Source organism: Crinia signifera, chromosome 6 (genome assembly GCF_055691185.1).
Source record: "Crinia signifera chromosome 6, ASM5569118v1, whole genome shotgun sequence".
In the NCBI taxonomy this organism is placed as follows: Eukaryota; Metazoa; Chordata; class Amphibia; order Anura; family Myobatrachidae; genus Crinia; species Crinia signifera.
The window spans coordinates 273,855,706-273,872,415 of record NC_139222.1 but is presented as its reverse complement, the minus strand read 5'-3'; the positions used below and the strand labels follow the sequence as shown (position 1 = coordinate 273,872,415).

General features: G+C 47.0%; 1 protein-coding gene across 2 annotated transcripts; it reads right to left on the bottom strand.

The window, feature by feature from the left end:
• Window positions 1-841: 841 nt before the first annotated feature.
• On the bottom strand, window positions 842-15,164 carry NPM3 (nucleophosmin/nucleoplasmin 3). 2 transcript variants are annotated; one of them, XM_083149654.1, is made up of 5 exons: window positions 14,978-15,164; window positions 14,079-14,164; window positions 13,570-13,689; window positions 11,403-11,496; window positions 842-1,569 (listed from the first exon to the last, which is right to left on the bottom strand). In XM_083149654.1, the coding sequence occupies exons 1-5, from the start codon at window positions 15,042-15,044 to the stop codon at window positions 1,430-1,432; spliced, it is 507 nt and encodes a 168-aa protein (XP_083005780.1). In that variant the 5' UTR covers window positions 15,045-15,164; the 3' UTR covers window positions 842-1,429. The 2 variants fall into 2 exon arrangements, with proteins under 2 accessions (XP_083005780.1, XP_083005781.1); XM_083149655.1 differs by lacking the exon at window positions 842-1,569 and adding an exon at window positions 8,337-8,984 and having other exon boundaries at window positions 14,978-15,149.
• Between the last annotated feature and the right edge of the window lie 1,546 nt (window positions 15,165-16,710).

Below are 16,710 nucleotides of genomic sequence, written 5' to 3'. Positions count from 1 at the left end.
GGGATGAGTCAGTCATCCAGCCGCAGCGGGGGAGGGATGGGCAGGTGGCTTATGGCACTTACCTGTGCCTGGGGTTAGATGGTGGTGGCTGTGTACACAGCAGGGAAGTGTCTCTTGACAGTGAGACACTGTTGCATAGTAGAGAGCTGGGGGGGGGGGGGAGAGGAAGAGAAAGAGAGAGAAAGAGAGGGATGGTACTATAAGTGATTTTTATATGGAAAGGGTGAAGCTGGAAGGGGGGGGGGGGGCTGGAAGGTGCTGCATAGTAGGGAGTTATATGGCTGGGGTGTAGCCCTAGGCCCCCCTCTCTGAAAGCACCCCCTCCAGCCATCTGTCAGCAATCCGATGGGCAGCACTGCTCCCAACCACTTTCAGCTGGCCAGCAGCACTGCAGAGCCAGCGCAAGCTGTGACGGCTGGCTTCTGCAAGTGCCATATGGGAGTGCTTGGCGCGCAGGCTGCAGGGAAGGAGACATGACCCATCGCCTCCCGGCCATGGCCCTGCCACCCACCCTGCCCATTGCCCTGCCGCCCGACCATTGACTGCTGCTCGTCATGGCCCCCGCCTTGCCGCCCACCTGCTGTCTAGGATAGAAAATGGGCAGGTTTTTGGATTTTTTTATGCTTTATATTTTAATATTACGAGGAATAGTGATATGTAGCTGGGGATGGAGAGGTGCAGGGATGACGGGAAGGAGAGATGCAGCGGTAACAAAGGGATGGAGAGGTGCAGGGGTAGAGACAGAGAGATGCAAGGGGCATCGCTACGTGTGTAGGGGCGATAGCGTTGCATTGCCCTGCGTGTCAGTATCTCACCCGTTATTAATATCCACCATGCTGGCTATTAATCAGTTCTTTCATCCTACTACAAACCACCAACCTCACTATAAAATGAATTGTATTTTATTTGCATGTGAAATCTTCGCACAGGCCACCTAGTTACCCATATTAATTCTTTTGGCATAAGGGCGCCTTGAAAAAGTCATGGAGACCCAAAAGGTTCCCAAAAAGTTTGGGAACCACGGCATTATATAGTAAATTCTGCTAGCGCTTGCATGATATTAATCCAGATTAATACCAGCAATACACTGTATAAAAGGCACCATGGCCCAGTGCAGCGCAATGTGACAGGTCACTGTGTATAATGTAAGTGCACAGTCTGGGACCGGAACCCTAGAGCAGGAGATGGGCCATCAGGATGTGGGGGCCACCAGGTACTTTCCCATGGACCATTGTAGGCCAGTCCAACCCCCAGTATCCTCCATAACAGACTCTTATCTCTGTAGTATAAAAGGTAATATAATATTAGAAGTATATGTATACATCACGGACGCTGCAGTATCAGCCCCTTCGCTAAACACAAAATAAGGCACTGGTTTATAAAACAACTTACACATTAAACAAACAATACAACACAAGACAATACAATATTACAAGGTTCCCTCTAGAAGGTTGAACAGGCTGTCCAGGGTCCGCTGGATGCTGCTGATCTCATTCCGTGACGCCTGCAAATACTCCGGCAAAGCTGTAGGCTCTGGTAGGCCCGGTTCCTCCCGGACACGTCGGTTCCCTGAGGATCATACAAATAAGAGACATTGTAGGATTTCATTCTGAGGAGCAAGTGGAAACATCTGCAATGCTAAATGATGTCAAAGGATCCTCAATGTAGTAAGGAGGGACCGGGAGTAGGGAGGTGCGATACCTTCATTCTGCTCTGCATAGCAATAAGGGTGATGCATGTACCAGTCACTGTTGCATGTGGTATAGAAAGGGTGGTAGGAGGGGAGTAAAGGGTGGAAATAGGTTTGGTCACCGCTTCTCAGCACCAGGCAAGCCTCTGACATGGATACAGCCCATCCATTATACAGACACGCCCCAGCAGGATGTGGCCACACCCCTGGTCCCAATCAGCCTACACTCTAATTTCGGCAGGTATGTTATCTCATTCTATAAAGGAAACATGCACTCCAGTAATATTCTGAGCTACACATCAGTTCCCACAGAGACTTGTGGTGGGTTACACAATATACATTGCCATAACTATGACACAGCACCTTTGGGTGTGGCTCTGCTGTACCAAGCTGACGCTATAGTGTCATGATGATAAACAATACTGATTTATCCCATATACACATAAGGCAGATTTAGAATTCCCAGAAAGATGAATACTACAATGGCAATCCCACCGTACATCAATTTTAAATCTCAAAGGTTATTTGGTACTCTTTACCTAGAAGGGCGCCAGCGATTGAAATCGCGGTGATCGGGGGTAAAAATCGCGGTCATCGCGGGTAAATCGGGATGGCCGCGATGACCGCGATTTTCCCATAGGAATCAATGTTAAAAAGGCTGATTGACCGCGATTTGACTGTTAAATGCCTCAATGGACCCGATTTGGCCATAGAAATCAATGTTAAATGGGCCAAAGAGCCCATTAACCCTTCAATGTCCCCCCCAATTTTTAACGCCACCCCACGATCCACGCGAACCCGAAGCGTGGCGAGCGCAGCGAGCCCGCGAGGGGCGGCGGTACGCGTCCTCCGACCTTTTCATGCCCTACTATCCACTAGGGCGTGGTGTGAGAATATAATAGTGTGGCGAGCGCAGCGAGCCCGAAGCGTGTCGAGCGCAGCAAGCCCCGCGAGGGGACGCGGATACCTTCACAGGTAGACGCGTCCCCTCGCGGGCTTCACAGGTGTCCGGCGTCTACCTGTGAAGGTATCCGCGTCCCCTCGCTGCGCTCGCCACGCTTCGGGCTCGGTGGCTCGCTGCGCTCGCCACTCTATTATATTCTCACACCACGCCCTAGTGGATAGTAGGGCATGAAAAGGTCGGAGGACGCGTACCGCCGCCCCTCGCGGGCTCGCTGCGCTCGCCACGCTTCGGGTTCGCGTGGATCGTGGGGTGGCGTTAAAAATTGGGCGGGACATTTAAGGGTTAATGGGCTCTGTGGCCCATTTAACATTGATTCCTATGGCCAAATCGGGTGGATTGAGGCATTTAACAGTAAAATCGGGTCCATCGCGCCTTTTAACATTGATTCCTATGGGAAATCGGGAGCGTCGCGGGCATCGCGGGTACATTTATGGCCGGCCGCGACGCGACCGACACGATTTCCATGTTTAACATTGGTTTCAATGGGAAATCGCGGGCATCGCGTCGCGGCCATACATAAATGTACCCGCGATGCCCGCGACGGGCGCCCTTCTAGGTAAAGAGTACCGGTTATTTTGATTTGATTTTAACTCCTTGACCACAAATATTTCCCAGGTAATTAATTAAATTAAGATGCGTCTATTTGGAAGCATGCCAGCAATAAAATATAGCCAATCAGCAGAGACTTAATTCACTCCGAACGTCGGTCCACAGTGTAGAGTTCAACGGCTTCTCCGAAGGGATTAGTTACCCACAATCCCTCTTGAACCGCCCGCATAATTCCCAGGTGGCGGAACTGCATACAATAAACTGTAAGCTATCCCGCCAGTTTTAATTCTTATTTAAGAAGTATATTTATTATTTAAAAAAAAAAAAACACATATTCAGTAAGTAATTAACTCTGTTACTATTGAGAGCTGTATTTCCAATTTTCTGGTGATCTGATTAATACCCCTTTCACACTTGCAGCCGGGTTCTAAGTTCCGGGTACGACCTGGCTTGCAAGTACTTTCACACTGGCCACCTAACCCGGAATGAAGTTGGGCGGGAAGCGTCATCTGGAGGCTTGGCCGGGGCGGCGCTGGGAGATGTCAGCACCTCGCAGCGGCGCATTTTCACTGCAGTGAACAGGATCTGGGTCACACTGACCCCGAATACCCATTCACACTCACCACATCCCGTGTCGATTCCGGAATCTACCCAGGTCAGGACCTGGGTAGAAATCCCGGAATGCAAGTGACAAGACCCTTTCACACTGAGCTAAATCCCGAGTTGATGCGCATTCATGTGCAAAAACCCAGGATATTTTTGCAAGTGTGAAAGGGGTATTATGTCACACCTATATTGCGCCCGACTTTTTCTTTTTATATTGTTAAATCCCAGCCAGGCCCGCGGAAAGGCTTGGCAACACGATAAATCTATCGTGTAGCACGTGGGATCTTCAGGCTCCGATGCGATACTTACAGGACCGAGCATCAAACGTGATTTGGTCACTTTTCGTCTGATTTCTTGCCAGAATCAGTTTAAAAGTGACCAAACAGCTGTGCAATCGTCCTAATGTATTGGTGCCTTTACAGACAATGTAGTCAGCCAAAAAGTCGACATCAAAAGTTAGATTGGCAAAAGGTTGGCACATGAAACAGTAGTGTTTTACCATTTTTTTTGTGTCCATGTCAACACTTAAACATGTAAACACCCAGTTAGTGTAGTTCCATCACTCTCCATGCTTCAGTAGGTGGCCTCACCAGGCACCAAAAATTGTGAAAAACATATGCCCACTTTCGACCTAGAGTCGACATTGTCTGCTAGTCACCTGGATCCTATTTACTTCACATGTGTTTTACCTGCACGAATGTTATGTTTACTAAAAAAAAAAAAAACATTTTACATATACAGTTATCATTAGAGCAGTGCTCTAGCCAAGGGGTGGCCAAGCCAGTCCTCGAGGTCTACCCACGGTCCACATTTTCCAAATGACCTAGCTGGTGCACAGGTGTAGTCATTATTTCACAGACTCCCCTAGCTGGTGCACAGCCGTAGTCACTAGTAACTGTCACATTTCCCAGACTCCCTCGCTGGTGCACAGCTGTAGTCATTACTAACTGTCACATTTCCCAGACCACCTACCTGGTGCACAGCTGGAGTCCTCACTAACTCACATTTCCCAGACTCCCTAGCTGGAGCACAGCTGTAGTCATTACTAACCGTCACATTTCCCAGACTCCCTAGCTAGCTGGTGCACAGCTGTAGTCATTACTAACTGTCACATTTCCCAGACTCCCTAGCTGGTGCACAACTGTAGTCATTACTAACGGTCACATTTCCCAGACACCCTAGCTGGTGCACAGCTGTAGTCATTACTAACGGTCACATTTCCCAGACTCCCTAGCTGGTGCAGAGCTGTAGACATTACTAACTGTCACATTTCCCAGACTCCCTAGCTGGTGCACAGCTGTAGTCATTACTAACTGTCACATTTCCCAGACTCCCTAGCTGGTGCACAGCTGTAGTCATTACTAACTGCCACATTTTCAAACCTGCTGCATTCATTCCTACGATAGATCTACAGGTGGCCTGATATACATGACCTGTTGGTAGATCTTGAGGACAGGTTAGGCCACCCCTGCTCTAGGTAGTATTAGTGGAGGACCGTTTCATCCTGGCCCTCACAATAGTCACAGTAGTTCTCACACCGCAGAGGACAGCTTTGCATAAAACCTGGCAATTGTACAAACATGCAGCTATGTCTACAGAACACCCCCGTGTACGTGACACTTGTGCGGCTAAGGGGAATATTTAACAAGATTTGGAGAGTGATAAAGTGAAGAAAGTACCAGCGAATCAGCTTCTGTCATGTTAAGACAGTTAGGAGCTGGTTGGCTGGTACTTTATCGCTCTTGAAGGCTTAGTACATGGCCTTACCAACACTCACAAGCTTTTTGCTTAATACTTTAACAGTAATATCAACAACCTATCACCATAAAAATCATTCAAACTTCCTACAAGTATATATCCCCTGCTTCTATTAGCTGAGGACATGTCAACAGATCCAAGCCTAAACCCGTCCTCACTGCAGCTACATAGAAACCCAGCTGGACTCATAAATATTACATGTCTCCAATCCCCCTCCAAGTCAGTAACATGTGCCTTATGCAATGTATAACAAACATCGACCCATGTCCTCTTCAGATCTACGAACGTCAACCTACCGGCTATAACAAACCTGGATCTCAGAAGACCTGATCTCTAGACCTCTCGCACAGTGTGATTATTGGCGCTGGATTTGAGGACACATCTTTTCAGCATTAATAAGAGCCACTATGGATGCCATAAGGGGTGTGTGTATCACAAGCAAAATGCTCAAATCGGCTCAGAGACCGATAAAAAAAATATATATATATATAAACAGTAGTTTGGAGGTGCGGCACTCCCCGCAAATTAACAGGACATGAAATGGTTTAAAGGCAACGTTTCAATGTCTTTATTGCGACATTTTCATCAGGCTAACATAATACATGACAGGAACATACCTTTATTCACCTCTGTGCAGTTAGGACAGCGTGACTCCCCGCCTCCCACACAGTGGGCGCTTAGGGATGACGTCATCCTGCTGGTGGATCGTGCTACCATCACCATGGGAACACTAGACAACAAAACGATTACAAACAGAACAATGATATGCAGGCTCATGCTGGGTACTTGCTCTAATCGCTATTATAAACATTGTCACTTGTGCATCGTTTCACATAATAAGCAAATAGGGAAAACAATTACTCTGACTTTTTGTAAGTAATAAAGCGCATGAACAATAGCAAAATTGGACCAGCAGCATTAATGAATAGTATAGCGCTAAGTATATTAACATTGTGCGCATTGGACAAATATGTCTTAAAGTAAAAAGGGAGGAATTTCATACATAGGCAAAAGGGAAAGAACCTTTAAAGAGCGCATAACAACTCATAGATCCACTATTAGACAAGCTCTCGCAGGAGGCAAATGTGATCAACCTGTCCCTAAACATTTTGTGGCGTTCAAACATTCGTTGCCTTCTTTAAGGTACCGAATGATTGATCATGTTCCTTTGAACCTGAGAGGTGGAAACCGTGGTTTGTTACTATTGAAATGTGAAACCAGGTGGATCCACCGCCTTGATACCCTGGCCCCAAAGGGGTTAAATGAGCACCTGGGCATCAGCTGTCTTGCCAGGAAGCTATAATAATGATTTTCTTAACATTATGAAATTCCTCCCTTTTTACTTTAAGACATATTTGTCCAATGCGCACAATGTTAATATACTTAGCGCTATACTATTCATTAATGCTGCTGGTCCAATTTTGCTATTGTTCATGCGCTTTATTACTTACAAAAAGTCAGAGTAATTGTTTTCCCTATTTGCTTATTATGTGAAACGATGCACAAGTGACAATGTTTATAATAGCGATTAGAGCAAGTACCCAGCATGAGCCTGCATATCATTGTTCTGTTTGTAATCGTTTTGTTGTCTAGTGTTCCCATGGTGATGGTAGCACGATCCACCAGCAGGATGACATCATCCCTAAGCGCCCACTGTGTGGGAGGCGGGGAGTCACGCTGTCCTAACTGCACAGAGGTGAATAAAGGTATGTTCCTGTCATGTATTATGTTAGCCTGATGAAAATGTCGCAATAAAGACATTGAAACGTTGCCTTTAAACCATTTCATGTCCTGTTAATTTGCGGGGAGTGCCGCACCTCCAAACTACTGTTTATTCCATGATTCCAGTGGGGGCACCCAGCAAAGGAGAAATCTAGCGTCTGAGCCAGTGAGTGTGCCGGTCTGCTGTATGTGATATATATATATATATATATATATATATATATATATATATATATATATATATATATATATATATATATATATATATATATATATATATATATATATATATATATATATATATATATATATATTTCTGTGTCTGTTTTGTACCTGGAGTTTACACACATTCATTATAACTCACACTATTGTGTAGGTCAGTGATGGCTAACCCAGCTGTTGCTGAACTACACATCCCAGAATCAGTTTTAGCATGGCCAAATAGATGGCATGCTGGGATGTGTAGTTCAACAACAGCTGGAGCGTCAAGGTTAGCCATCACTGGTGTAGGTAAAGGAGGGATCACATTACTGTGAAGTGTTCCAACAACTGACGGAATTACTACACAATATATTATTTTCACATGATATGAACCACTGGATTACCTCTCACGGACACCATCAGAGGATGCCAGCCACGGAATTGCCTCATGGAATGCTTCCCACCAGTGGATTCTAGCCACGATTTCTTATTTCTGCCATGGTTGTCCAATACAGTTCCACAGATATTCCCATGCAGCAGGAAACCTCTGCGAAAAATCAGTGAGCAGACCCACAGCAATCGGATTTCTAAGTACATTGACCGGGTGCTGTGTAAAACTCTGAATGAGGCCCTTTGTTTCCTCATGAGGTGGCGTGTGTTGTGTAAGAGAAGTGCTTGGACACTGCAGAAGTGTGTTGTGCCAGAACTCTGAGGAAGTGACATCACTGATACAAGGGGAGTGGTCAGGTCAGCCCAGTTATCATTTTTTTTTAATCAGCAGACAGTTTTATAATATAGAACATTGGTCCATTCTCTAGAGCTTGAAAAATAACACACCAGACCTCCTTCATGAAATGTATTGTGTATTTTCCCGCAGCTACATACAAACAAAAAGGATAGCAGCTGCTCTGTACAAAACACATTGTAAAATTTCTAATATACAAAAAGTACATCAGTAACTTCAAATTTCAAGTATAAAAATAAGTTTTATCAATACAAAAAGGCACCAGAACACCTGCCCCATTATCTATACACCAACAATCTAGACCAGTGGTTCCCAACCCTGGTCCTCAAGTACCCCCAACAGTGCATGTTTTGCAGGTCTCCACACAGAATCACAGGTAACATAATTAGCTCCACCTGTGGATCTTTTAAAATGTGCCTGAATAATGAGTGCACCTGCTGGGTGACGTAGAAAACGTGCACTGTTGGGGGTACTTAAGACCAGGGTTGGGAACCACTGATCTAGACCATTGTGTCCGGATCCTGCAGGCACCGTACCTACATAGAACGTGCAGGAGACACACACACATTGTAAGTTACATGTAGGCCCGATTGCACTGCGTTTTAGAAGATCTGTAAATTTGCTGGATCAGTTTCTCATTTTTTTGTTGACTGGTTTAATGGGAACTAAATCTTCCTCATCATCATCCTCCTCCTCCTCATCTTCTTCCTCATCCTCCTCCTCCTCTTCAGACTCCAAGTCCTGGGGTGCTAAAAATGTAAACAAAATCCAACCAAAATTTACTGGCGTGATTTCTTACTGACCAGTCCCATATTTAAACCAAAAGCGCAATTACTCCACAAATGTTCCAATTTTTTTTATATTACTTCATAATATGGGGGGGGGGGGGGGGGGGGGCAATTATCAAGGACAGGAAAAAAAAAATAATAATATTAGTTCCACATGGTGATATTTCCACTAGAAGCAAAATCAAATTAAAATGGAATCAAACGGGTATCAAGTGGTTTTTCCACATTCGTTCAGGTTTAGTGGAAATCGAAAAGAAAAAATATTCTTGCCAGGCAAGACTAGTAGAAATCTAATCAAAAGGCATATCGAATCCCACATCTGTACCCATTATAAAATATAGGCCACAAGAATATATAATAACAAACCTGTTTAAGAAATATAGACCCTGCCTACAACACTGACAGACCTGAAAGTCAACAATTTCCCCAATTGTTACAGCGGTAGAATTACTGTACGATTGGTCATCATTTATAATGGTGCCACAGATGTTCTGTGTTGCCTTTCAAGTACAGGAGCAAAACAAGAAAAGTGACTTAAGGCCCATACACACAGGGCAACCTCAGCCCCATTCTGAGTGATCTAGTTTAGCCAAGATCGTTCAGCACACATCACTGACACACATGCGACGCACCAGCAGTGTGTACCGAGCGATCTGTGCTGACCAGCGTTCCCTGGTGAGAACACTGGCGATCTGAGTTGATCCAGTCAAAGTCTAGTCAGGCAATGCCATGGGACCACACAGTCGTCATTTGGGGGAGGGGGGGCAAACACACTGAGCAATCTAGTCAGATCACTTACAAATAGGGCTGAAATTGCCCCGTGTATACGGGCCTTAACAGGACAAGGACACAATATGGTAACAACGGTGCTGCATCAGCAGTCATAAGCAGCAGCAAGCAAGGGCAAGGTGACCCTTTAGGGAGTACAGAGTAGATGACAGTATAAGTAACGCAAAGAAAAGAGAACGAGGGCGGAGGGCCCTGCTCGGCAGCGTTAACAGTAACGTGCACTGAGGGAGTCCAACACAATAAACCCAACATTTCATTTGTTACAGCTGTGAGCAGTATAATGAGGCCTCGATAAGGATGCGACAACTCCACAACCAGAGACGAGAAACAGCAGATAAAACAAATTAAGTAAACAAAATTTTGTGGCAAATAAATATAAAAAAGTATTTTAATCGTACGTGGGATAGATACGATATTCCGGCGGTCGAAATAGCAGCGTTCAAAAGACCGCCCCCGGAATCTCCACACAGAGGCAATTGTAATTACTTACACCTCTCCCACTACCTAGTAGGAGCAACCCTAACCCCCCCACACCCCCACCTCCGAACTCTCACCCACCCCACAGCCAAACTGGTCATCGTCCATCGACTGATTTGTCTCGCCATCGGATTTAAAAACTCAGTCAGAACCAACTTATTTCCTTTGGTGTGAGCCGAAGAGGGGGGTGGGCAGTTAAGTCATCTCGATTCCGGCAAGCATCAGCCTGCCCGTATTGACATGGGAACACCCATAAACCACTGGGCGTTCCCCTGCACTCCCCGCTCCCCTATGAACACCTTGGCAATGGTGATGTCGCCGTATGTGCAGAGACGCGCCATCGTATTCGCGCTGGGGACCAATCAGTACAGAATCAGGCCCAATGAGTGGAAACCAGGGGGTGCAGTGTGACATTATCCCACAGTGCTGAGCTAATGCCACTGATCAAGGAGCAGATAGTGTAGCTGAAATCCCCAGCAATAGGATATGGCAATATGATCTGACAGGACAAAAAGCTCAATCCACAAAGCACGGCAGATTTTAGATTTGAACATAACACTGCTGTAACCTAGGAGACGACGACAATAACCAAAGGCTTAGCCTTTGCAATGTTCTGCTTTCTCTAATGAAAGAAACAGACAACTTGCTAAATAGAATTAGCGTAATATTATCGCACGTATACAGATAGCGCCATCCTCATCTAACCCTTTAATAGGATTAAGTGATCCAGCGCTGCCGGACTTAATCCTCTGCTACTCCCCTACTGTATTATTCTATGTATTGTATTGCAGCCCATCAAATGGACTTAGTCTGAAATCTCCTGTTGAAGACTCTGAACTACACTGCTGCTGGAATCTTCTACAGTTCTGAAGAACTGATCTTATACAGCAGTATTTTCCAACTTGCGCCATCAAGGCAGACTAACAGTTCAGGTTTTAAGGATAGCCATACACTGTTCTAAAGCAACATCTGAAACGGACTGCGGACAGTGGATGAGTCTTTAACAGAAACATTCAGGCAGAAGACATGTTTCAAGTTTGAAGAGTAAAATGCAATAGTCAGCGTAACGATCGGAACCCTTTGACATCGCTCAGTTAGTAAGATAAGACTTACCGACTATAACTTGTCCGGACAGTAGAACAGGTCCGGAGCCAAACTTCAGCCGGAACGTAACTGGAGGCCGGATCTCAAAGTTATCCACATTAACCTAATGAACAATAACAAATGCCAAGCTTAGTAAGATTACATCTGTAGATACAGCGGGCTTATAAATATTAATCCCCATTATCAGAGACAACCTTGGGACTGGCCTGTTGTGGTGTTACCAGAATTTAAAGCATGCTGGGACAGTAGGAGACCTTCAGATACAATCTGGTTTAAAAGGCAACTGGTAGTTCTCCCAGGGATACGGTCACTAGGGCAACGCCTGAATAGGTCAACAGTGTTGAGAGGTCGAGTCAAAAGGTCAATAGAGTTTCTCACATTTTTTAGCGGTGTCCATGTCAATGGTCGACATTCGGTACAAAAAAAAACCTAATTTTAACCTATTGACTGTCGACCTTTGAATTGTCAACCTTCAGTGATCAACTCAATGCATGCCAACCTAAATTTGGTTTCCAATCATGACCAGACGTAAAGCAGTACGGAGCATTTTGCTAGAAATCTTGTGGTAAAGAAACGCGCTGCTCACTAACTTGCCAGTTTAGGCCAACTGCGCTTTCCTATAATTGGCTGACATACATGCCACTCTCCCAGTTTTACCTTCAGTAGCTTTAGCCGTGTAGCATTACCATCAATTACTGGATATCTCCTAAAGTTATTTTTATATAAAGCAGCTTGTCTACATTTCCAACATATGCACGAAGCTTGCTCTCCCTAGGCATTCTGGGTACAGCCGCTGCCATGTTTTGGTGGGGTAACCGTAGTAACGTCCTTTGTCAACAGCAATCAATGGCTTTAAACAGAGCAACGTGAAAACGTGTTTCCGCCACTCAGTGTATATCAGATAATGGGGCAGATGTATAAACTAGCGAGTTATGCTCAGCGGGCCGTTTGACACATCTGCGCCTATGTTTTGTGTAGGGTCCGGAGCAGCGGACCAGACAGAGGGCTCAATAGTCAGGTTTATTATCATCGGCAAAAAGAAAGCAAAACTCTGCAGACAAAATGACAGTGTACACATAACACATATAAAGTACTAGGTGATTCATCGCGCCCTCCGGGCGCTTTTCACACCGTCGTGAGGGGCTACGCCCCATTAGAAGTAGAAATATATGTGAGTGTGAGATCTAGTGTAATTGAGATAGGGATCGCAGAGAGAGAGAGGGATCGCAGAGAGAGAATCCCTTTTGTGGGCACCCCTCCCCCCACCCGAGACCCCTCCTCCCGAAATTTGCGGGTACCCCTCCCCCCCCAGCGACACACACACCCCAATTCACGAGCACCCCTCCCCAACACCCGTGACCCCCCCCCCCTCCTGAAATTTGCGGGCACCCCTCCCCCACAATTCGCGGGCACCCCACCCCCTACCCGTGACCTCCCTCCCGAAATTCGCAGGCACCCCTCCCCCCACCCGCGACCACCCCCCCCCCCCCAATTCACGGGCACCCCTCCCCCCCACCCCCCTTCCGAAATTTGTGGGCACCCCTCCCCCCACCCCCTCAATTCGCGGACACCCCTCCTGAAATTTGCGGGCACCCCTCCCCCCACCCGTGACACACAACCCCCCGATTCGCGGGCACCCCTCCCCCACCCGCGACCCCCCCTCCCGAAAATCGCGGGCAACCCCCCCCCCCCCCCCATGTGGGGGGTGCCATGACACCTTCAGCAGGGCTGTACCCTGAGTACAGAAGTACTCACTGTGGATGTCTGGCCAGGGAGGAAGGAGCTGGCAGGAGGAGAGAGTACAGATGAGCCACTGCAGCCTGGTTGCAAAAGTGCACGCTGTCCTCCTGTGTACGGAGCTCCTGGGTCACAGTCAGTGTGCTTGGGTGGAAGGGGTGGTGTTCAGCCGTGGGGCGGGGTTTGGGTGGTATTTGGCCAGACATGGGGAGTGGTGGGAGAGTAAGGGGCAGGAGCTTTGTGTAGGACATAGGATGTGTAGAACTTGTAATGCAGGTTCTGCATTGTGGATAACGGTGGATGGGCCTGTCAATCACCCGTGGAACCCCGCCCACCATAACCTACACTGCTTTTGAGTGACGGATCTGGCTAAATATATAAGAGATAAACATAACATTGAATGGCACACATTCCCACATAACAGCTGCTCTGTAATTACCATGGTCTGACATGAAAGTTTGAGGGTAGCAATGGGCACAGTGGTATCCTCATCCGTGTGATTCCGGGCGGTGACTTCCACAACGTTGTACTCATCTTTAGCGCCTTCTCCGAGACTAATCTGTGGGGACCATAAAAAACACACATTTAGTATATTCTGATCATTACAGCGAAACCTAAATACAGAGGCCAGGATGTATCAAACGAATACTGTGGCCGTTCTCTAGCTTTTTAAATGTAGATTTTTCTGGTGTTACCCTATAGAAGCCTATGGGCTTCTTACTGTATGACCCGCCAACCGGCTGTTCAGGCAGCCTCCTGGTGTGCTGACCGGTTCCAGAAGGGCTTCCCCTTCTGGGTCCATGGAGGAGTCTGGAAGTCCCAGCAGCACAAAGCTCCCAGGTGTAGGAGGTGACCCGAGGGTGCTCCTACATCTGGCCCTAATTACGACTTATTTGTATAATTCTTCGCACATTACCAGTTGTAAGGACAAAAGACACAGGGGCTCACCGTGCACAGGGATAAGCTGTGATCATATTCATCCTCTTCATCGACCTTGAAGGTGTAATAGGTGGTCTTCGATGACAGCTCACAACCTGCGTTAGGCAGAAGTAGAACATGTAAGTGGCTGAATACCACATGGTCAATTTATGGCACAACTGAAGGAACCCGCCACACACACACACAGATTCTGGAGCTTATTTCAGAAAGCTACACGTCTTCTTGCACAATGTTACTGTGCATATGACCAGCAGTTATGGTCATGAAGACATTGCCCACTGTCTACCCTGATCCTATGAGCCACAGGCAGAGGCCGTCATTACCTAGCACATTATGTAAGGTCGTGCTATTATTCAACCCACAGTTCTGCTGTAAGGGAGCAGGGTGAATATAACTATATGTACCTGACCCCTGTCGGTAGTACCTCCTTTGGGATGCTGGTGCCGGTATTCTGCCCGCCGGCATCCAAACCACTGGTCATTAATATGTATTACTGTGTTCCCCAGGTCTGAGGATTAGTTATCCCCGGTAACAGTGTTCTGTACAGCTATATCTTGGCAATGAGTTGTAACATCAGGGCAGCATAGCGCCATATATCATTCTGTCATTTCTATTTTTTTAGCGTTCAATATCTTGGCAATGGGCTTTAAAAGACAAGCTTGCTACCAGAATGGGGGGGCATGCTGGTACTTGTAGTCCCAAAGCTGCAGATTATCCACTACTGCAATCTTTGCTGGTTACAATGGAGTGATCCCTAATAAAGGCACTAGCTCCATGTGACCCCCCCCATCGCCCTAGCTGCCAGCCGCACCACCCCACGTACATAGCACCCCAGGCACACATTACCCCCAGCATATAACACCGCACCATGTGTATATACTACCCCATGTATATACCCCCGGCCTCACCGAACACGTAGCTCTCCACCTGGCCGCCCAGCCCATCCTCCGCTTGGGTAGAAAGAAAGGAGGTCATGGTGGATGTGGGGGATCAGCAGCTACAGTACACACGTGGGTTCAGCGCTGCGTCCTCTACCTGCTCCGGGGAGGAAGGGGAGGAGTACACTACACACAGGGGGTGACCTGCCTCACACTGCCCCCTGCCGGCGCCTGCGAATACTGCCGGCCGGCCGGCCGCTCTCTGCTGCAGCTGGGCAAGAGATGGGCAACTCGGCTCTTTTCCGTGAACGGCTGTAGACGGTTCAGTTTGCGGGAAAGAGTCGGTTCTTTTGAACAGTTCTCTGCTCTTATTTTTCCTTTAAGTAAATCATCACAATATCAGTATTAAAAAGAAAAATCTATATAGTTTTGTTACCATGGTGTGTGTATATATAGTAGGTGATTCAACGCGCCCTACGGGCGCTCTTCACACCGTCGTAAGGGGCTGCGCCCCCTTAATTTTGAACGTTTGTATTGTGAGAAATATGGTTAGAATTGTATGAAAGATGGCCTGTATTGCAACTTGAGTTATAGGTGAAATGTGTTAAATAGAGAGCATATGATGCGGAAGGGGTGTGTATTGTTTTGTTTAATTAAAAAGCGGTTACAGAGTAAGATGTACATTGATAGTGTGGATGGTACAGTGACATTTGTGGGTGTGGGGAGGGCTGTGTGTGCATGTTGTTTAGGTGTGTGTGTGCAATAGTATAGTAGGGTGTTTCTGAGTCAGCGGCTCCCCACTGGCGGAGGTCATGACACAGGAAAACAGGAGGCTGGGTAGTGATAGGGGTGTGTGGGCATAAGGGGGACTATAGAGGAGGGTGGGAGATACTGTGCAGCTTCTGCCAGTGGGTGAGGGTCCAGCGTGGCAGTACAGGAGTACAGGATGGTGGCCCTTAGTCAGTGTCTCCTCCTACTGGGTGGGAGTTCGGGTGCATGAGAGCAGGAGGCTGGGCTATGAGGCATGATAGGGGCATGTGGGCAAAACGGTGTCAGCGACTCCCCAGTGGTGGAATTTACGGTTCAGGAGAGCAGGAAGCTGGGTAGTGATAGGGGTGTGTGAGAATACGGGGGACTAAAGAGGGGCTTAGGGGTGCCGTGAATTGCGGGAGGGGTGCGGGGGGTACCGTGAATCAAGGGAGGGGGCGCAGGTGTCAGTGAATCGCGGGAGAGGGCGGGGGTCCGCAAAGCGTGGGAGGGGGTGTGAATTGCGCGAGGGGGGTTTGCGAATCGCGGGAGTGGGGGTGCGCGGGGGGGTCCGTGAATTGCGGAAGGGGGGGGGGCACGGGGCGCGATGAATCACCTAGTTGGTTATATATTCTTGTAGAAGGATGGTAGGATGTTGCTGTCATTCAGAAGCATTTACATAAACAGTAATAGTATCAGTAAAAGGTCTGACTTAAAACACCTACAGTAAAACAGAACAGGTGTTATATATTATACAAAGAATTGGTTGATGATGTCTAGGTTGACGTGCACATAGTTCATAGTTGTCACTGAAAAAAAATTGCTACAAGAAAAAATCAACACAGAAAGTTCAACACATGTAAATGTTGACATAAGTGTGGCACTTCATCGATGTCCATGTCGACACATGAGAATGAATATGAAAACATTCAAAAAAAGAAAAATAAATCTTCAAAAATTCATGTCAACCTTTTTCATTGTCGACCATAGCCGTGCCAGTGTTTTGCATGTGCCAT